The sequence below is a fragment of the Phacochoerus africanus genome, chromosome 2, assembly GCF_016906955.1.
Source record: "Phacochoerus africanus isolate WHEZ1 chromosome 2, ROS_Pafr_v1, whole genome shotgun sequence".
Taxonomy (NCBI): domain Eukaryota; kingdom Metazoa; phylum Chordata; class Mammalia; order Artiodactyla; family Suidae; genus Phacochoerus; species Phacochoerus africanus.
Window position 1 is genome coordinate 33,690,790 of NC_062545.1, and position 23,503 is coordinate 33,714,292.

At 40.5% G+C, this 23,503-nt stretch overlaps 1 protein-coding gene across 1 annotated transcript in view; it reads right to left on the reverse strand.

Moving 5' to 3' along the window:
- Positions 1 to 661: 661 nt before the first annotated feature.
- The window catches only part of LAMA2 (laminin subunit alpha 2), a 594,513-nt gene continuing 571,671 nt past the window's right edge, over positions 662 to 23,503 (reverse strand). Inside the window, 7 exon segments of the mRNA XM_047758965.1 lie at positions 662 to 1,029; positions 2,777 to 2,999; positions 4,919 to 5,049; positions 6,939 to 7,092; positions 8,983 to 9,138; positions 11,089 to 11,278; positions 11,879 to 11,991. Of these exon segments, the coding sequence (XP_047614921.1) occupies positions 872 to 1,029; positions 2,777 to 2,999; positions 4,919 to 5,049; positions 6,939 to 7,092; positions 8,983 to 9,138; positions 11,089 to 11,278; positions 11,879 to 11,991 (1,125 nt within the window). The 3' untranslated portion in view covers positions 662 to 871.

Here is a 23,503-nt window from a genome sequence, read left to right on the forward strand (position 1 = left end):
GGAAATGAACTTTTTAGGTTAAATTGCAATCAAAAGGCCTCAAGGATGTGTGCCTTTTAAGTTTTTTGTTTTTTCTTGATAAGTAAAAAATGCATTTCAGCATGATTCCTCTCTGATTGATTGTATAGATTGTGATCATCACTGGAAACTTAAGGAGCCCAGAGCCTCAATACTGTAGTAGCAAATATCTGCTTAATTGTCATTCTGGAGCTTGGTTTTGGTGTTTCCCCAAAGCCTATAAATCATTATCAAACAAGAAAATCAAGTAATTAAGCTCTCTAGCCTGAATCTGATCTATACTCTCTACCTTCAGCATAAAAAGGTACTCATTCATATGACTAGTTAAACTCTCTAATAATGAACCTGGATCAGGGAAATGATTTGCTAATGCTTTCACAAATATAGGGAGTAAGGGAGCTGATTTTCTCCCAATCACATATGCCAAATCCACTCTTGTTTTTAGTGGCCTGGATAGAAAGCCAAAGCTGACATACATGGAAAAAGGATGATAAAAGAAGTATTAATAGGAGTTAGTAAAAAAAAAATGTTGCCTTCACAAATTACATCTGAACTCTTCTTGAGATGACTCCAGGGCACTGTTGTAAATTCAACAGTTTATGATCAAGTTGCCTTTTATCCTTAAAATCAGACAAAACAATTATTTAGAATGCAATAATAGGTTTAATATTCATGGACTTGAGAAAGAACGTGAATTAAATTCAGTCTGGGATCTGAATTAGCACCATCAAAATATGGAAAGAATTCAATATACATGCACAAATTAACTTTCATAACATACATAGGTAAAATATATTTTGTTTACTTGATATGTTTGTTTTAAAGGACCTTCTTGGAGCTGAACTTATTTTTATTAGTTGGCTGGGCATGATACTGGTTGAACGCCCCTTAGTTCCAGGGCCTTGGCAAAATTCACCTCCAGTGGCTTGCCTGTGCCTTTGGTGAGCCTCAGGAATCGAATGCAACCTCGGAAACGAATGTTGGTTGTCAGGCCAAACTGGTTGAGGCCATCTGAAAAAACAAGCAGAGGGCTCAGTTTTGAAACATAGCTACTATGTTAACACCACGTTTCAAAGTCAGCTGTTAGCTTAAGATGCAATTGGAAGGCTATTTTATGTATAGTTAGTGATTTTGTTCTTAGCTTTACTAAGTTAAACTCGTAGAGAAACATCAGCATTTTTATAGTTATGTATTATGAAATAGGGTGATATCACAATTATGCATGTGAAGACATCAAAGAATTTGGTTTGGAAGGAACAAGTTTACAGTTGTGACTTAAAAGTATTAAATTTTAGGAGTTCCTGCTGTGGTGCAACGGGTTAAGGATCTGGCATTGTTACAGCTGTGGCATGGGTTGCAGCTGCAGCTTGGATTCAGTCTCCGGCCCAGGAACTTTCATATGCTGTGGGTATGGCCAAAAAAAAGTATTAATTTTATTAAATGAACCAAAGTAAATGATAAAGTGCTTTAAGTACTGAATTAGGATGCCTTTCTTTTTTTTTTCTTTTTTTGCTTTTTAGCGCCATAACTGCAGCATAGGGAAGTTCCGAGGCTAGGGTCGAATCAGAGCTACAGCTGCCAGCCTAGGCCACATCCACAGCAAAATGGGATCTGAGCCGTGCCTGTGACCTACACCACAGCTCATGGCAATGCTGGATCCCCAACCCACTGAGCAAGGCCAGGGATGGAACCCACATCCTTGTGGATATTAGTTGGATTCGTTTCCACTGTGCCACATTGGGAACTCCTTTTATTGCTTTCTTATACTGTGAAAACAAATCCTAAAAGGTTAAGGTGGCTGTGAACTCACACAAAATCTTTCTCTTATTAAAGAGAGTCCCTTTTTTTAGCCAGCCTGCTAGGTGCTAATTAGGATCCCATGACATAGGTTGTGAATGGTACATTATTTCCTTCATGATACCTTGGAGTTCATCCTGACTGAGGCAAAGGTAGGTATTTTCAAAACTCAGAAGCAACTTGGAAAGAGGAGCTCAGAATTGGTCCCCATGACTTCTGTGTTTTCCTCCATCAACCACTGCTGAATATACATTGTGCTTGTTTTGTGAAGGAGAGGTGCTCTATATAAATGGGGACAAAAGTTTCTTTTGCCAAAATACTGAAAACCATTCCAGGAGTCTGTGTTATTACATTTTATTAAGAGGCACTTGGCTTATTTCTCATCAAGTTGGGTACTCTTGTTTATGGGCACTTTAGGTAACTCTCTGTGGTTTACATGCTATATTTAACGTGCTAGAGAGGGATTTTTGAATGCAGATTTATTGCTTGGGTTTCTTTGTAATATAAATATAAACCCTATAATAGCCTAAGGGGGAAATTAGTTATGTTTAACCCAATGATTTCCAGAACTTGAGGAAATAAGTCCCATAACATTTTATGATTCCTTCAGTATATTAATTTAAAAAAAAAAAACACAGAAAGAACAATTCTGGCCTGATTCCTGTTAAATGCCTCATATCTTTTATAAGTCAAATTCATTTCCTCCAGCCTGCATCTCCTCACGTATGAAATTTTGGAGGCTATCATGAAACATTCGGTCCCATGTGGTTTATATAAGTAAAATGCTCATTTTATACACTGGAAATGTCAGCTAAGGTGTTAGTTATTGGAGTCGATTCTAAAGCTAGGAAGCAAGTATACTTAGGCACACATTCTTGGATGTATTTATAGAACATAAATGTGTTCAAACCCACTCACACAACAGAGCAAGGAAATTCTTGCTGGGGTAAGCGACACTGACCTGGGAACCCTCCAACAAACACGGGGTCATTTGTATCTGCTGATGTCGATGCTGGGTTTGGGCTCTGGGCTTCCACCTGGTTCCCATCCACTGTCAGCTCAACGCGGTGTTTGATCTTTTTGGCCACGACTTTATGCCACTTCCCGTCACACAAATGCCCTGGGATCCCAGTGTCGTAGACAGCAGTGAACCGGCCGGCGCCATTGTCCACATGAAACATGAGCTAGAAAGTAGGGAATGGAACAACCACAGATGGTTTCATTAGAAGGGTACCGTGGGAGTTCACGTCGTAAAAATCATCAGGTGTCTAGGAAAGACACTGGCTGGAATAGTTTGAGATGAACATAAGCACGGCATGGTAAAATTTAAAAACCAAAAACGACAGAAATTAAAATACAAATTTAATGACCAGGCATCACAAATTATGCTCTTTGCTTTTAGACATTGTTGGGAACCATAGGCAAGATGTGTGAGGCTGATAATAAATAACTCTGCTTTCAGGAAAGGTGAAATACAGTTTGAGGCCAGGTGACCAAAAAAGGATGTAGTATATACACAGGGAAAATCCTACCACAGGTCTTTTTAGTGTGGGGTTCTTAGGAAGCTAGTTTACAAATTCATTTTAAAGGATGATTTTTTTTTTTAATCAAGCTTTTGATGTTTTCATTATATATATATTTCTTCCCTTCATGGAATCTATTTTATATACATGAGTGAGAGCTGCATAAATTATGTTGGGGGACACACTTCCTGTCACAGGTACCAAAGACTTTGAACCAGGAGGCCAGTTTAATTCTTAACAAAGGAGAACTTAGATTGAGAGTTCTTGTCTAAATGAGAAAAATCTGTTTTTAGTAATGTGGCAGGGTCCCTGAAACTTGAGATGATAGCATTCTTTTGAAGCTGATGGAGAAAAGAAACATATTGAAACATTAAAAGCAGTCAATCTGGCAAAACATTTGACAAGGCAAAAGAAAAGAAATGGGGGTTTATAAAAGATCAGAAGTGCAAGCAAATAGGTGGAAAGGTTGTAAACTATACAGTGATGTAAATATTGGTTATGATTTTACAATATTGGGTGGAGTTTGCAGTAATGGGATTTTGCATATAAAAAGAACTTGGTGAGAAATCCATATGCATTGTGATGGAACCTGATATCCTGACAAGTTGGTAGGAACCCTGGTGATAAGCAAGTGAAGAAGTGAAACTTACTCCAACAAGGCGCAGTGTTTTGAAAATCCGGCAAAATCTATAAACTGTTGCCTATTTGTTCCCCCTTTTTGTTTCTGTGCTCTTGGATCTTTTTGCTTGACTGCCTTTGAGGATGGGTGGAAGACTGAGAGGACAGAAGCAAGAGGCAAAGGAAAGCATATTTTAGGGGAATATGTGGTTTTTCTTCTTGGGAGGCAACATGTGAACAGAAACGTGAACAGAGCTGAAGTGTGAATCCTACTGAATAGCCACACAGGACACTTGTGAAATTTCTTGCTTTGCCTTCCTCTTTCTACCTGTCCCCTGTAGCTCAAAGTACATATAAACTGGTCATCTCACTGCAGGTTGCTGGTCAAAGGCAGGCAGAGACTAAAGAGATTTAGAATTAGATTATCCATTGTGAGCAAACGGACACAGTACTTTATTCTACTACTATAACTTTATAATAAAGGTGTTCTATTGTGAAATGGTATATGGATGCTTTTAAATCAAAATTGAGAAACCAATATGTCAGCTAGCCATCTTGGCCTCTGAGAGGTGCTTTATAAGAAGCAGAGACTGATTTTAGACAATTCAAGCCCTCTCTTTTTTCCCTCTACTGGAACCGATCGCTTCACAGACTGTGTATTCATAAAGAGGAGAATAAGAGTGTAGTTTTGGCAACACAGTAAGGGCTTCAGATGTAAAGTTACTTAGTCCATTATAAGTCAATACAGTTGGCTTCCTGCAGAACTGGCACATTTAAAGTTTACGCTGGTCTATGGAATAAGTGTGCTGAAACACACAAGAATTGAGGTAATCCAGAAGATAGGATGATACAATCTAGCATTCTCCCGACAAAGAATAGAGCAAGGCTTCCAAATAGAGCTTTCTACATGTAAACAACAATATTATGAAGAGATCAGAAATAATCAGACATCACATGCTCACCTTTTCATCAATCATTTCAATACCCATTCCATCCATTTTTTGACTGATGATTCCCAGAAGAACTCCAGTGGTTCTAGTTGTGCGGAATTCAAATTCTACAAGCAGGTCCAATCCCACTTTGAACCCATCAACTGTACAATGAAGATTTAAAAAAAACAGAATTTTGGAATTGTTAAATTTGTACAGTGCATTGGTTTTTACTAGCTTTCAATTCATGTGCTAGACAATTATAAGTTCCAGACTTTCATAAGACCTATGCTTCCACCACTGTATCATATAACAAACTTTACAGTTATTGCTTATTTTCTTGGGTGCCTGCCTTCGTAGAATATCAGTTCTTTGAGGGCAAGGTCTTTGCGTATCTTGCTTACCATTTTATTCGTGTGCTTACCAAAGTTTCTGGCACATAACAGAAGTTTAATATATATGGAATAGATGAAGGAATGAATACACACTAAGATTGGCTCAGAGAATCTCACAGCCAGGTATGGTTGTTAGAAGTCTTGCTGTTAGACAAGGTAAAGCATTTCAATGATTATTCAGTAAAATTTTATTGGGGCAGTCTAAATGGTACCACAATGATCTAAAAGAGCTCAAATATCCCCATTTTATTTATAGAGAAAGGAAATGCAAATGCAATTTTGAAGCATATTCTAAGACACTGACTTTTCTAGTTTCTTAAGTCTTTATAATAAATTTTCCATATTTAAGTCACTGGTTTACTTAATCTTTTTTTTTTTTGCTTTTTTTGCTTTTTAGGGCCGCACCCATGGCATATGGATGTTACCAGGCTGGGGTCCAGTCAAAGCTACAGCTGCCAGCCTATGCCACAGCCACAGCCACACAAGATCTGAGCTGCATCTACAACCTACCCCACAGGTCACAGCAACACCAGATCCTTAACCCCCTGAGCGAGGCCAGGGACTGAACCCATGTCCTCATGGATACTAGTCAGGTTCATTTCTGCTGAGCCACGATCGGAACTCCTCTCTGACAGTGTATCTTTTTTTTGGTCTTTTGTCTTTTTAGGGCTGCACCTGCAGCATGTGGAAGTTCCCAGGCTAGGGGTCTAATCGGAGCTGTTGTCGCCGGCCTACACCACAGCCACAGCAACGCCAGATCTGAGCTGCGTCTGTGACCTACGCCACAGCTCATGGCAATGCCAGATGCTTAACCCACTGAGCGAGGCAAGGTATCAAACCTGCATCCTCATGGATGCTAGTCAGGTTCATTTCCACTGAGCCACAATGGGAACTCCACGATAGTGTATTCTTGAAGGAAGAAATGACATCCTGTTCAGTTCTGGTTCCCATGTTAATGTCTACATACTAAGTGCTTGTTAATTTTTTTTGTAACAAATGTTTGTTCCTATGGTAACCACTAGACTGAATCTATCTTGAAGTATGTTAACATCATACTTTTTGTTATTCTGTACTGGTTATTTCATATTTTCCTTTCCAAATTGCACACTCACTGTCAGTGATGAGACCAGCACTGGAAATGTTCACTGGACTGGGGGAAGATACTTAAAGAAAGGCAGAAAAAGGGGGCCAATCATCATCACCACCAATAAGAAATGGGCACCAGTATGTGTGCAGTGTGTATGTGTGTGAGGAGAGAACATGAAATGGAGCTTTGCAAGGAACTGAAGAGAGGGAGGAAGAAAAATTCTCTCTCATCTCCAGAAAGGGAGACAGGGAAAACTGGAACATAGATACATTACATAATATAAACATATGAACCTTTTTGCAGAATTACATTTATTTTGCTATTACTGATAGCAATTCTAGCAATCGAAGAAACTCTCCAAATAGCCTTTAGCTTTATTTCTTCTATTCTTATCAGAATCAGATGCATTAATCATTAAAAGGCATTTTTATTCCTTCTCTAAGTTTTTATTTCTGATTTAAATAAAAGATACTAATTTAGGAGCCCAGGGACTTTTATTTTCCTATACAACCAAGACGTCCATATTTGGACTTACTTAATATTTTATAGGAAGGATATGGAAGCACCTCACCTGCTTTGGCAAAACCTGTTCCATCAAAATACGTCCCTTTCTGAGCATGTGCAAAACACGTTCCAACATGGTAGCTGGAGGTTGGCCGTTCAAGATCAGCAGGGGCTTCCGTCATCTGAAAATTCCTGATGCAGCCATCAATGCTATAGGTCACCTAAATAGTCATGTCAGAAGAAACACACATCAGATTTCAACAGAAGTTTGCCTTTTTGTAGATCTCGATCATTTGTAGGGTGTTCTAATCATCAGCCCATTGTCCTATGGCATCTCCAAGACTGCCTGGGTCAGCACGATCGCCCCAGGCTTCAGCACAAGCTTACAGAGAATCCTGTGTTGTGCTGCCCTTTGTTTTTCTTTTTTCTTTCTTTTTTTTTTTTTTGGCCACGTCTGCAGCATGTGGAAATTCCCTGGCCAGAGATCAAACCCACACCATGGCACTGGCCCAAGCTGCTGTGGTGACAATGCCAGATCCTTAACCTGTTGTACCATAAGAGCACTCCTGTGTTGTGTTTCTTAAGTCGAATGTATCTAGCCTGGAATATGACTGTTTTGATATTCTAAATACTGCACACTATGTCTTTAGTGGGACCACTGGATTGAAAGAGTTATGGGTCCCTATGAATATTGTAACTTTTTTTTTGTCTTTTTGGAGCCACACCCACGGCATATGGAGGTTCCCAGGCTAGGGTCGAATCAGAGCTGTAGCTGCCAGCCTATGCCACAGCCACGGCCACGCGGGATCTGAGCCACGTCTGTGACCTATGCCACAGCTCATAGCAAGCTGGGTCCTTAACCCACTGAGCAAGGCTAGGGATCAAACCTGCATCCTCATGGATACTAGTCGGGTTCATTAACTGCTGAGCCATGAGGGGAACTCCTGATACTGTAACTTTTAATTAGTCTCATGTTTCTATTTCATGTTTCTATTAATAGTTTATTAACCTTACTATATACACTTTTTTTCATAATCTATGTTCAAATTTTACTTGAAAAGATAATTAGGTTTGGTTCAGTGCTTCTTCCTTATGAAAATCTAATGAAACCAGTGGACACGTTCCTAAGAAAATGCACATACAGAAAACCTGAAAGTTTGCTTTGCATGAAACGGTCAAAGTTTAGGGACTTTGGAAATAAACCAATCATACTCTGCTTCATCATATTTCATCTGGTTTAAGGGACCCAAGTTAAACACTCCTGCCCCTCTCAGTTCAGAGATTCTCATTTTGATTGATCTAGATGGGTGGCATAACCAATAGCTATGAAAGGAAAGTAATGCTGATATCGGCAAGAGGAGCCAAATACCGAGAATTATAACCATAGTGAACACCTGCCATTGATGAAGAACAACGCTGCACCATCATGTTCGAATCTGAGCAGAGAAATGGGACACACCTGTGGGTAGCACATTTTCTAAAACCACTAATCCCTGTGTTTAACCCTTCTTAAGAATGCTTTCCAAAGCAAACCAGGACATGTGGTCTGACCAAAAATTATTGGGTGAATAATGATTTAGCAAATTTGTGAGGACCTTAAATTCTGAATCCAGTGTTGGACAGCTGTACTCTAGACACTGCATCTCTCACTATTTGCTAAATCTCTAGTCCTGAAACAACAGCATCAATACCATCATTATCATCTTCCTTGTTGTCTAGAGCTTGCTGTATACTTGGTACACTTCCAAGCATTTTAAATATATTACCTCATTTAATCTTTCCAGCAACCTTGTTTGCTTGGTGTTATTATTATCCCCCCCCCCTTTTTTTTACACAAAAGAGAGAACTTTGTCAAAGAAAAATTAAGTAACTTGCTCAAGATCACACAGCTAGTGAACAGTTCAGGAGGTATTCAAACCAAGGTGTACACTCAGTTTTGTAACCTTGCCTCTCAGAGTCAAATCTGTTTAGAAAAATTTTCATTTCTCAAAAAAGATGATTTCCTATTCATCTATACTTGGTCATGGGTCAAAGGTGACCTAATAATTCACTATATACATACATGACTCAGGCAGCTATTTAGGCCACAAAGAAACAAGTAAAATGCTTACTGGACCAATTCTTCGGGTGGTGTAGTTAATGGGTAGACCGCCAACATAAAGCATTCCCACCACATCCAGAATATCGGCTTTCTTGGGACTGATGGTTCTGTTGGAGGCACCATCTACATCAAGAATTCCTTCTTGCTTAATTCGCATAATCTTAATCTACCAAAAGAAGAGGACTCATTAATACCAATCATAGATAAATTTGAAATCCACCGTATATGATATAACAACTTTAAGGATATTCCTTCAGAAAAAGTGAAATAACTTACTAAGCACCTAATATGTGCTAAACCCATAATATAAGTGAAAATAAACCTATTTACTGAATATCTCCAAGTCTGTCTTTTGTATTGGTACCATCGCCTAAAGAGCATGAAATCTTCCTGGGCGAGTTTTAGGTTGAAGACTCTTCTATAGTTGCCAAGTGCGCATGTGTCAAGAGGTACGTTTGTTGTAAGGAGACTTGCAGATTGAGAGCCCTGTCGTGAACTAAGTGGGCTGCAAAATTCATGTCCAATTTAAAAAGTGCATTAGTTTGATTGAGCAAAGCCTGGCCTCCCCAGCACAGTTTCAGATATGGCACATCCCTACGCTGAATAGGCACTTCTGCAGCATTGAAGGAAGGGCAGTGCATCCAGGCTGCACTGCTGTTTCTTCTGCAGCTGATTAGTACAAAGTCAGGGAGAAAGATGGAGAACTGACTGGTGCTGAAATGACAGCGGTGGAATAAATTATCCTCTGGGGCACAGACAAATAACGGGTGTGAAGAGAACTTGAGCATAAAATCCTTGAGCCTGAATTTAGGAAAAGGAGCATGTAAGCCTGTGAAATGCTGGAGTACAATAATGGTTTAAAAATGAACCTACATCAGGATTAGAGTAATTTAAAGCCTTATTTTACACTTATCTATTCTGGTTTCAGAAACAATTTTTTAAAAAACCTTCAAGGATAAAATCCTTCTTTAATCTGGCTAGAGTATTTAAACTATCTTTCTTAATCCCAGCCTCATTGTGGCCCAACAATATGTCTTTTTCTCAAGTGTCATATTTATTATTCTATTAGGCAGAGATGAGAATAAACCTTAATATGAGCTCCTTCATAAAGACTTGTATTTGCTAGTCATAAGCTCCCTGGAAAATTTCTTTTTTTTTCCAGATAACAAATTGGTTGACTTGGCGGTTTTTATTACATTTTTTTCAGGTTCCTTGGCTCTCTGTACAATACAAGCCCAAGTATGTTAATATATCAGAATTCAATATCTAATAATATCTTACTCAAAAAAATTAAGCATTTAATTGGTCTACCTAGGGAAGCTTGCCTTAATAGGCTACCACAGGTGCAGAGACAAATTCTGAGTTTTCATTTTAATCAGGCAGTATATTATCTACTTGCAGGCATGCCAAAGAGGACAGTAAGCTGGCAAATGAGCCTTCTGTGCCCATAATAGTACCAGCTTCTGGGTATAAGGCCAACGTTTTAAAAGTTGTTCCAAATGACTGTGGGTGGAAATGACACCCTAGAGGCCTGTAAACACGACGTAGCAGATTCCCAGACTCTTGGCATGCTCAGGCTAGTGGGCTAGTGTCGGGTAGGACTGGGGATGGAGAACCTTTGAGCCCATTTTAGTGTTGCCAGCTTTTAAGTCTGTCAAATATTACTTCATAAAGGAGAGGTCATTTTAGCATCTCAAAAGGAGGAAAATACACTCTCAGAAGAAATACAATTCTTTTAAGTTGAATACATAGCGCTTTACAATGAACATGCTCCACTGTCTCATCATCATCATCATAATACTCAGAGTATTGAAAATGACTTGAATGGCCTGGCCCTAGTTTGTGGACAGATGTTGGGGAACCACAGCTGTAGAGCAATGTTAGAATCTTGTAGTACCGTGCTGAGGCACGTAAATGGTCAAATATAAACCTGCCCAGGTCTGATCACATTTTACTAGGTACACGGCACTTGCTTTATTTCTAGCCTTGGCCACATTCCAGCAGCACCAGAGTCAGTGTTGGCACTGGCAAAACAGTACAGGTGCCAGGGAGATGCCAATGGCTGCCACCCAGTAACGTCCTCGTAGAGTATTGCCGACATCCTGGAGACTATTACCTTGTGCCACTGGCCATCGTTGATTTTGGTGGGGATCATGGTGTTGGTGTCACCACTTCCTAAGTCATAACTGAAGTAGGGCAATCCATTTCTCAGCTGAACTGTGGCAAAATCAGCATGATTGATCCGAGCCATGTAAAACAGCAAGCCTGATTCAGCTTCGGTTCGCACTTCAAATTCAATGGTGAGACTGTGAGATAAAAGCATGCAAACTAAAACAGAAGAAGACGAGTGTTCTTATGCTAACACAGAGTGTCATCTGATCATGGATGCTGTTTCATAAAGGACAGCAAAACATTTTCCCAGAGGAGGACTTTCCAGGTCTGCTGATTTCCTAAACTGGGCTTCTCAGGCTCAGACAAATATAATTCTGTTCTCTACTGTACTCAGTGAATTTTTTAAAAAAGTTCACATTTATTAATGAATGTACTTTATTTAAAAAAATTTTTTTTTTGTCTTTTGTAGTTTTAGGGCCACACTCTCAGCAAGTGGAGGTTCCCAGGCTAGGGGTTGAATGGGAGCTACAGCTGCCAGCCTACACCGCAGCCACAGCAACACAGGATCTGAGCCACGTCTGCAACCTACACCACAGCTCATGGCAACACCGGATCCTTAACCCACTGAGTGAGGCCCGGGATTGAACCTGCGTCCTCATGGATGCTAGTCAGGTTCGTTGACCACTGAGCCACGACGTGAACTTCAACGAATGTAGTTTATTCAACGTGAATAAATACAAATACTTAGGACTCCACTTATTGGTTCTTATCTGATAACTCGGAACAATACATACCGGTTTTTAACTTTGGTGTCATCAAATGCAATTGCGATGTGACTGTTTCTCGAAAGCCCAAACTGTTTGCTCCCTATCAGGAGAGCTGGTTCTGTTTCTGCAGCACAAGGACCCTGTAACATACCAAGGAGAGAAGAGAAGAGGTTACAGACTCCATTCTTTAAAAATGTAATGCTGCTGCCTAATAGTTGCTTATATTTTAGTTTAATGTTCTCATATAATCTTAAGTTCCTTAGAAATAAAACCTGTCTCTTATTCATCTCTATTCACCTACATAGTAGGTACTTACTATTCAGTGCTCAGTGAATGTGAATCTGTTTTCTTACCGCACCCTTGAATTGCCAAAGCAATGTGCTCAAAAATATTCACTGATTAATTCATGTTTCATTATCCCTGAAGGAAAACCATTGTTTATATTTCTGAGAAAACTGGAATTTTCTTCTCAGTTTTACTTCACTCATGAAGAGTTATATTCTTAGAAGATTGAACAGGGAAAATGACAAGCTTGACACTGAGTTCTAAGAGTAGAAAAATGTGTTCCTTCTTGCCCTCCCCACTTCTCTCTCCCACTGTAGTACCTTTTCTTGAAAATTACTGGTGCTAGAAGGTTTCTGTGAACTTAGACTTTCAAGCTGGTGTATCTCAACTTGCAAGTCAGCCCATTCAGGCCCTCAGCCTGTTGCTAGGCAACCCAGCACACTTTTTAATATAACCCACCATTCACCATTTCAACAGCCACCATTCAAAGATCAACTTCCTAGGGTGCTTACAAGGAGAGCTCAGTGCAAGGCTAGCTTCAGAGGCATGCTACCTGAGCTTGATGCTCTGCTGTCACCATCCTGAAAGTCTTAACAATTCTTAAACAAGGTGCCCTGCATTTTCACTTGGCTCAGGGCCCGGCAAATGACAGAGCCAGTCCTGGCCGCGTGAACCTTCTTTGGCTACTGGAATCCTCAGCTCAATAGATAATCAAGGCTCTTCAAATGACCAAAGCCACAATTCCTTTCTCTGTTCTCTATTTTCACAAAATAGCTCCATGTACAGGCTGCTGAAGAGTCTTTTGGAACAAGAAGTACAGGAGAACATAAAAAAACAAACACTGCATGCTCTTAACTACACCACCGTTTTGAAAGATCTATAGTTAATTGCTCTGGATGGGCCTCTGCCCCAGTGCACACTGACTCAGCAGAGATTCTCAAAGAGCCCAAGGCAGGCTTTTGATGCAGCACGTTCTTCCCAAATAGTGCACCTTGGAGATGACTCATCAGTGCACAGGAGATTTTTACTTGATGAGGAAAAGCCATGCCCTCTTTTCTCTTGAGCTTGGTCAAATGGAGCACTCTGCCACAGCAGGTAAAAGGCTTTAACTCTTTGGAAATGCTTTAAAATTAGTCTTTATGGAAGTATTTCCCTTCTTGCTACCCCAGGCGATGGTCAGTTACAAAGAGCAGGCTGTGGCTGGAATTCACACAGCTCTGCAAAAACCCAGTGGGTAGAACAGGGATATGCTCTTTGTTCACCCAGATGAATAGGCCTCTCTTGGAGTCAACATGTGGCACCTTTCTTATTACACTGCCTGCGAAAAGAGCCCAAGTGGAAGGGCCTTGGTAGCTTAATGTCTCAGCCTGCAATGATGCTATTAGTAGAATTGGGATTCTTTATCAACCTCCCACAATATTTCCCGTAGAGAGAACCATCACCACAAACATACGTCATCTGCAGTCTTCCTCAGAAATCTTGACGAGAGCCCACCTACTGGGAGGCCATCAGGGGCTGAATTTAGCGAAAACACCTCTAAACACTCAGCTCTGAAAACTGAGGGACTGAAAAGGTCAGTGGAGGTGGAGCTATTAGGGAACTCAAATGGGTTGCCTAAAAGGAAACCACCAGCGGGTTATTTCCATGTTATCCCTACCTTGGTCTAGGGCTACATACAGATGTTAATATGAAATAACTTTTCTGATACAGTTTTTTAAATTATTGAAGCAGCTATTGTAAAGATTAGGTAGCAGTTCTTTGTTACGGAGAGCTTTTTTTTTTTTTTTTTTTTTTTTTTTTTTGTGGCTGTGCCCATGGTTCATGGAAGTTCCCGGGCCAGGGATCAAACCCAGGCCACATCAGTGACCTGAGCTGCTGCAGTGGTAATGCTGGCCCTTAACCCAAGGGAACTCCATGGAGAGTGTTTGTTTTTGTATGTTCTGGGCGTCGTGGCCTGAACTCCATGCTAACCTTGCCTGTTGGCAGGCTGGACAGGGCCAGATGATTTCCTGGTGGTCTTAAGCAGAGCACCTCTGCTACATGTTATCAGATTTTCCAGATGAAAAAGGCCCTGCTTACATTATTTCAGAAAAACCTTTGACTTTGTAAGGATCCTGTTAAGAAGCACTGCATAGCACACCCACTTGAAATCTAGGAAGAAGAGTGTTTCCTGGAAAGGCTCCTGCTTCACTTTTGCAACAGGTAAATTTGACAGGTCAGTGGAAACAGTGGCGAATAAAACAGTATTCTCAGATTGACCAGTGCGATAGACAAGAGTGAGAACAATGCATCATTCTATTAGGTAACCTCAAAGTACAACGCTGTTATCTAAGTTCATTGTTCATTATTCTTTAAGGACCTCGGAGTTGATGATGTTTCCTATCATCAATCTGCAATAGGATAAATATTATAGATACTGCTTAAATAAAATGTCCATCACCTTCCTTTATAAAATTGGCAGTCATGGGGGGTGGGATGGACTGGGAGTCTGGGATCAGCATGTGTGCCCTGTGGTATATGGAATGACTGGTCAATGGGGACCTGCTGTATACTGTATTGGGAACTCTACCCAATTACCCAATAGTCTGTGATGGTCTATATGTGAAGAGAACCTGAAAAAGAATGGATGTGAGTATATGAGTAAGTGAATCACTTTGTTATATAGCAGAAATTATCACAACATTGTAAATCAACCATACTTCAATAAAACTTTAAAAAGTGAAAAAAAAAAATGGAAGAGGACTGAGAAGTGCCAAGGTAAGAGGATTTTATGTGTATCTACTTTAGGATTTAAATGGGAAAATTCTCCAACAATCTAATCTGGCAATGTTTTTGGTGCAAGCCTAGATCACTCCTCTCACTGTTAAAGGGAGTCTGCTTTGCATCACTTTCCTGGGGGCAAGTCTGAAACCAGGCCTGACATTGCTTGCAAATTTGGCTCTGGGGCCTCCTGTTCCTTCTCTCTCACACCCTGTAGAGCAGGGAGCTGCTCACCCTGCCACTCAAGCATCTTTTTTTTTTCCCCTTCTAATAGCATTTTAAAGAGGGAACATGTGAGATGGAATAGAAAGTGTCCTGAGATTTACGCAAGAACAAAATGATCTTATTATTAAGGACATTTCCAACCCTACTTCCCATCAAAATCTAAGCTAAGAGGAAAGGTTTTCTAATGCGATAATTTAAAGGAAGCTTTAAAGAATGGTCGTTGAGAGGTGATTCTTTCTCCTCCAAGCCAGTGTGAGCTTGAGGGGAGGTGTCATCTTTATGGACGTGATATTTGGCCTGTGTTATTTTGGCAACACTGATCTCTGAAACGTGGTAAAACAACAGTAATACAAATACTGGGGGCTCATCAATCTCAGCACGTTACAATCCTGCCACCTTGTGGGAACTCTTTAAAGTACACCTGGGGGAAAATATGAAAGGACAGGATGTGCTTGCTTCTTATTTGTCTCTGCTTGGCAGGTGGTATGATGTATGCAGAGAATACTTGGGGGGGGGAGTCTAAATGTGATGGTGCGCCTGTTGGTGAGAGCAGGGATGTGGCTGGAGAGGATTCTGAGGGAGGCCACGCTTCCCACGGCCACGTTTAGGCAAGTGGACAGCACTGCAGATTAGTAATGGAGCTTAACATTTTCACCCTCATGCTGTCCCTCAGTTAAGTTCAGATCTGCATAAAGCAGTGGTCATTTCCCACTGCTGGTTGTTGGCTGACATTTGCATGTGAGTTATTGGATTCAGGATGGCATATGACTGGTGGATAAGCATCCCTTGACGTTAGATTGGTGCAGAGTAGAGACTTAAATTGCACTGATCAAAACTGGTATCTTTTTTCTTAAAAGCATCAGATGACGAAAGATATAAAAATTGCATCACATAGGAGTTCCCGTCGTGGCGCAGTGGTTAACGAATCTGACTAGGAACCATGAGGTTGCGGGTTCGATCCCTGCCCTCGCTCAGTGGGTTAAGGATCTGGTGTTGCCGTGAGCTGTGGTGTGGGTCGCAGACGCGGCTCAGATCCCGCGTTGCTGTGGCTCTGGTGTAGGCTGGCAGCTGTAGCTCCGATTGGACCCCTAGCCTGGAAACCTCCATATGCCGAGGGAGCGGCCCTAGAAAAGGCAAAAAGACAAAAAAAATTGCATCACTGGAATATAATCAGCAAAAATACTAATTTATGATGCTGTACACCTGAAAATAATATAATATTGGAAATCAACTCTACTTCAATTAAAAATTTTTTAAAAATCGCATCATTTTCTTCCTTCCTGTGTCAATAATCCTCTAACAAATGTGGGCTAAAATGATTATCTGTGAAGTTAGGTGCTTCTTTTTTCTTTTGGCTATGCCCACAGTATGCATAAGTTCCTGGATCAGAGATCAAACCTGTGCCACAGCAGTGACGATGCCAGGTCCTTAACCCACTGAGCCACCAGGGAACTCCCAGGTGCTTCTTTGTGATGCTCTACTTTCGGGATGAATACTAAGTGGAAGGTACTTTTTATGGCACTGATTTTAATGTTCTGAAGTATAAAACCCCTATTCAAGCTGTTTACTGAGCAAGTGAGTTATGTCAACTCTTTGCAATAAGCTCTTTTGGTAAGTAGTGGGCATTTACACTGCTAACGCCTGAAGAGTGATTCTTTGCAGTATGGAAAATGTATGTCCCCCCTTTAAATACACCTCAGTAGCCAATCGATTTATCCTTTGGCTAGATCGTACTTAGCTTTTAAAGCCATAGCATTAAAGCTGCTGGAGAAATAGCTTTCTTTTGCTCCACTACTATTTTTTTTCTCTGCTCACTTCTTTCCCCTTAATACTCCAAAAGTCTTGAACAGCACAAGGACTCTTCATGGCTATTTATTTGGCCATTAGTGTTCACATTTTAAACTTTGAAATTCAAAGTTCAACTTTCCAATAAACTTCAAGTCAAAAAAATGCAGCCAGCCCATTGTACCCAAATCCACACAGGTCATGCTGGTTGTAAAGGTTTAGTATACATGCCATATATATGTGCAGAGAACTTGCCACGCTTTGACAACTTTCTGTAATATTAGAAGTCCACACTCTATTCTTAATTGCTACCATCCTCCATGAGAAATCTCCACAATTATAATACGTAGAGATGTTTTATCCAGCTCTAAATGGGCTGAAGAAAGAGAGACGTATAAAGACAGACTACCATACTATCAAATGAGATGATATGCATAAAATATGTTCTCTGCTCTATGATGTTGTGGCATGTGTTAATAATAGGATTGACATAATCCATTTCATAGGGCAGGGCTTTCTCAAGATACTCTTAAATTGCCCTGGAGTGGAGTCAGCGCCGTCCCCAGGATGTGAGTTGCTAACAGGGAGGAGTATGACTGTGTCAAGAAGAAAACAAAGGGAACCCAAAATAAGCGAGGGTTCCTGTCAACCGTGCTGGAACTAATAGGGACACAGAGACAGGCAGTTCCACTTTAGAAACTAACATGTAGTAATTCTTAACTCAATTCTTAGCATTCTGAATTCTGATTTTAAAAAAGAAAACAGTGAGACTTGAAAATGATGGGAGACTTGAGGTAACCATAGCATGCTGGAGTTTGTTTAAAAATGGAATACTCCCCCGCCCCCACCCCCTTTCCTAGCACTTGCTCTCAACCTAAAATCGTGAAAGGTTAAACTAACCTTAGAAGAATGCTGGCATGTTACTGTGAGACAGGCATGGTGTTAGGTGCTTTGCAGATAATTTATAATTTTTTTTTTTTGTCTTTTTAGGGCTGCACCTGTGGCATATGGAAGTTCCTGGGCTGGGGCTTGAATCAGAGCCACAGCTGCTGGCTGACGCCACAGCCACAGCAATGCAGGATCTGAGCTGCATCTGCGATCTACACCACCGCTCATGGCCATGCCAATCCTTAACCCACTGAGCAAGTCCAGGGATGGAACCCATGTCCTCATGGGTACTAGGTGGGTTTGTTACCACTGAGCCATGACAGGAACTTCCAGATAATGTATAACTTATTCCATGACAATCCTCTTAGGTAGATATTATGCTCCTTGTTTTTCAGTGGATTCCTACATATAGAGAGGACAAGAAAGTTATTCAGTGACTCTTGAGTTGATAGAATAAAGGTAGGTGGGTGACGGCAGGATGGGCAGGTGGACCTGGATCATAGATCACTTGGATTAAAGCCCCACTTTGCTTCCTCAGTGACTCTCAAGGTGAAGAGTTGAGAGGGGCTCACTCACCATGTCCTTTTTCCCCAGTGGAGAAATCAGCTATATAACTGGATGTTGCGGAGGAATAAAGGTTGAAAACCACTGCATGTTATTTATCTTTTTACTAAGTTATGAAGATACAAGACATTTAAGCATATTTTTTGAAATGATGAAAATCATCTCTGGTCCCTATACATCTGCTGTTAGCATATGATGTCTTTCTTGGAAAGGTTTTTCTTAACATGTTTTTCTAGCTGTTGATATAGACAATGATTATGCAGTATATGTGTTTTTATATCCTGTTTTACTCACTTAACATAATGTCACAAGTATGTCATCATCATTTTATACGGCTTTGATGGCAAGATTTTTAGATACAATCACAGTATGGTGGCATATTAAAATTTGCATTTTATGGACCTGTTTTCACACTTCTAGGTACCACTAACCATTTCGCTTGGATGCATTTTAACACTGTCCCCTGTCAGGCTTCTAATTTCAGTCTTGGAATCCAGCAGGTTGTGTCTGCAGCCCACACTTGCTATTAATCCTGACTGACCTCCACACACATTTGTCACTCTGTTATTTATGTTAGGGTTTACTTTCTCAAACATGTCTCTCAGTTTCTCTGTCGTCCTCTTTCTCGCCCTCTCTCTGGCTAGCCATGATGATATCATATGCATCTTTCCATTTAGTAGACTCTTAATAAACTATTTATTATTATCAAGTAAGACGTCAAACCTCTAAGTAGCCTTTAGAAAGCCAACTCTTCTCTCCACACACAAAAAATGAAAATAAGAGAAAGAAATCAAACTAAAAGAGGAGATATGTATGGTCCCAGGATCTGAAACTCCAAAAACACAGTATGACCCCAAAGAGATGGAAAATTCTAAAAATATATAATTTGGATCATCTAGTTATAAGTATTTACAATGTGCAAGGGAAGGGGAAATAGCAGTTAGAATTTAGGTATCTGTTTTAGTGTCCACTAATGTGTGTAACTTCAGGCCAGTCTGTAAGTTCTAGGGCTTTCTTTTCTCATGGGGAAATTAAGACTCAGAATCTTCAAGGTATCATATAGTTCTAATGTTCTGCACATCCTTCTATACCAACTCATAGGACTGCTACTTAACCTCTCTTTTGCTTTTGTCTTGTCTACTAAGTGGAATGCTACTTTTGGGGGAAAAATCAAAACATACACTACTGTGAGAAAATGAAAGTGGAATTAGAACAGAAAGTTACAAGAAAACTTAAATGAGTTAAAAATCTCCAGTCTAGATGGGAAAGTGTTTTGTTTTCAGAAAAAGTGAAGAAAAAAAAAGTGATCTCCAGAAACCACAGAAAGATACGATTGAGAGCTCTTTTAAAACAAAGTTTGTTTTAGAAACACAACTTAAAAAAGAAAGGTGATCCCCGGGGAGTATCAGGGTTCCCCCTCCAATAAACCATAGCATTTGGACAAGGACTGGCCAAGGGACCTGAGTCAAGAGGCTCTCAAGTGACAGAAATGCCCTCAAGGTTTTTATTGACTGAATAGGATGCCTACTGATGAACTAATGATGTGATCCAATTGTTTAAAACACTAAAAATTCTTAGGAAGGTTAGTAGAATATGATGACAGACCAGTGGAAGGAGGGACTCTGCTGTTCCCCGAACTGGGCATTCCATTTTGAGTTGTATGGTCTATTCTAGGTGCCACCTTTTGAAAGGGATATTTGGAATGTAAGAATGTTATCAATGGAACTATGGGAATTAGAAATTAAGAATTAAGATGAATGCTTGAGATAATGGAATATTTTGCCTGGGGAAGGGAACACTTAGATATTTTCAAATGCTTAAAGAGATGTTAGAGAAGATATAAACGTCATATGTTTGGCTATAGAAACAATCATTACATGGAGGCTACAGGATGCAGTTTTATTTCATTATAACCAGTGGCTTTCTGAGCCTGCCTCATTCTAACACTGGAAAACCCTTGCCAATGGAATGGTCAAACCAAGGCTGCAAGTCCACGTCAAGTATCATATAAAGAGATTCATGTATTAAGATGGCAACTGGACCAGATAATCGCTAGGGCTTCTGCTAATTATAATTTATAATTCTAAGTTAGTTGTTAAGAATTTAGGATCTACTTTCCTATAGAATCCAAATAGCCATTTGGATCCAAGGTCTAAGAAGTTAATTTTTTTTTTAGGGCTGTACTCAGGCATATGGAGGTTCCCAGGCTAGGGGTCTAATCAGAGCTGTAGCTGCCAGCCTATGCCACAGGCACAGCAATGCAGGATCTGAGCCTACATTACAGCTCATGGCAACGCCGGGTCCTTGACCTGCTGAGTGAGGCCAGGCATGGAACCCTCAACCTCATGGTTCCTAGTCAGATTCATTTCCGCTATGTCATGATGGGAACTCCTAAAAAGTTACTCTAACCCACAAAGTTTTAAAGTCTTCAATTGAAGAAACTCACTTGGAGTTCCTTGGTGGCTCAGGGGGCTAAGGGATTCGGTGTTGTCACTGTTATGGCTCTGGTTACTGCTATAGTATGGGTTCAAAGCCTGGCCTGGAAACTTCCTCATGCTTCAGGTGCAGCCAAAAGAAAGAAAGAAAACACTTTCTTGAGTCTAGGGAACAGATATGAAGGATAAAAGTCCAGGGAACAGCATATGAGGGAGAAGGGAGGAAGAATCATTAACCTTCCCTTTGCACCTGGAAGTTCCCAGGCTAGGGGTTGAATTGAAGCTGCAGCTGCAGTATGCCATAGTCACAGCAACACCAGATCTGAGCCCCATCTGTGACCTGCTTTAGGCAATGCCAGATGCTTAACCCACTGAGTGAGGCCAGGGGTTGAATCTGCATCCTCATGGATACTGTGTTGGGTTCTTAACCCACTGAGCCACAGTGGGAACTCCTAACTTTCCCTTTACTGAGGGACATCAAGCATAAGGCCCGTTGTGATGTATTAAGGAAACATCTGAAAATCCATGTGGCAGATCTCAGTAATGTCTTAGGAGAAAATCAACTCGAACAGATCCCCACAGGACTGATGGCCTTTCCTTAGGTTGTGTGATCATAGGTATTTTCTTCCATGATCACAATATTTCCAAGTATATAAATAAGCACATATAAAACAATGAAGAGCTGTGGGAAGCCAACGAAATACATGAGCACCATCCAGCAGAGTACTGGATACACACTTGCTCCTTGGTAAATGCAGGGATTCCTCACAATATCTATGTGTGTGCACTTCTTACAATTTTCAAAGAACTACCACATACATTATCTCATTTGATTCTTCCTCTATGTGGAGGAAAGTATGCTTGGAATAAATGGCCAGTTTTCCTAAATGATGATTATTTGGCTTCTCATCTCATAAATATCTCTAGTGACAAGGAGCACACGGCTCTGCAGAACAACCAATTCCATCATGAAAACTAAGGCAGAGAACCAAATGTCCAAGAGTTTTCAAAATCGGCACTCAAGACAACATGTTCCACCCGTCCACTGGCCTGTATAAATCTGGTCCATGTGCTGTCAAGGGCATAGGGAGATTTTTGGTGGTGAGAATATAAATTGGCATAACCTTTGGAAAACGCAATGCAGATCTACATGTTGAGAACCTCAGGTATATTCTTTTTTTGGCTGCATGATTACCCACTTAAGACTCTATTTTTTTTGTGTGTGTGTGTCTTTTTTTGCCTTTTCTAGGGCCACTCCCGAGGCATGTGGAAGTTCCCAGGCTAGGGGTTGAATCGGAGCTATAGCTGCCGGCCTGCGCCAGAGCCACAGCAATGCGGGATCCGAGCCGCATCTCCCGACCTACACCACAGCTCATGGCAATGCCGGATCCTTAACCCACTGAGCAAGGGCAGGGATCGAACCTGCAACCTCATGGTTCCTAGTCGGATTTGTTAACCACTGCACCACGATGAGAACTCCAAGAATCTAATTTAAAATCATCAAAAACAATGATGTACAGAGGTGCTCATCAGAATTAGCTTCTAAAGGCGAAAAACTGGAAACACTCCAAATGGTCCTCAGTGAGGAAGACACAGAATACATTGTAAAGACAAAGTGCTGCAGTGATAAAGATTCAGATTGTATACTCAGACCTACTGGATCAAAATTCCTATCCTGCCATTTGCTGACTGTGTTGGGTGTATTCCTTAGGCTGTCTAATTCTCATTAACTCAGCTAAAGGTAGGATGACAGTACATAGGTATATATTTTGCACAGCTGCTAGGAAAACTACATATAATATTGAATGGAAATTGTTAAAAAGCAGTCATTATGATCATTACTATATAGTAATTATGCCATTTATTAAATGCTTAGAAAATATTAGGCATCTAACAAACAATTTATGTATATAGTTAACCGAGGTATAATTGACTTAAAATATCGTGTTAGTTTCAGGTACAGCACAGCGATTCATATACACATCTGTATCTGTATCTATTCTTTTTCAGATCCTTTTCCCTTATAGATTATTACATATTTTTTTTGTCTTTTTTTGTCTTTTCAGGGCTGCACCTGCAGTATATGGAGGTTCACTGGCTAGGGGTCTAATCAGAGCTGTAGCTGCCGGCCTACACCAGAGCCACAGCAACGCCAGATCCGAGCCTTGTCTGTGACCTACACCACAGCTCAGGGCAACACCAGATCCTTAACCCACGGAGCAGCCAGGGATCAAATCTGCAACCTCATGGTTCCTAGTCGGATTCATTTCTGCTGCTCCACGACAGGAACTCTTATTCTGAAATATTGAGTATCGTTCCCTGTGCTATACAGTAAGTCCTTGTTGGCTATCTTTTTTATATGTAGTAGTGCCTATATGTTAATTCTAACCTCTTAATTTATCCCTCCTTCAAAAGTTACTTTAAAAAAAATCCTCATAATGACTCTTTGACATATACATTATTAGTATATTCACTGCACAGATGAGGAAACTGAGGGGAAGAGATTAGCTAAGTAGCTTTCTCATTCGTACAGATGGTAGGTTAGAGTGCTGGGATTTGAACACAGCAGTCTCACTCTGGAAATCAGAGTCTAATCAAGGATATACTATCTCCCGTGTTATGAAATACTTTGTGTTTCTCCCTCACACGCACACATAGATGTAATCAGATTAGATGCACATATTTTCATGATGTTTAGAAACGGTTTTAA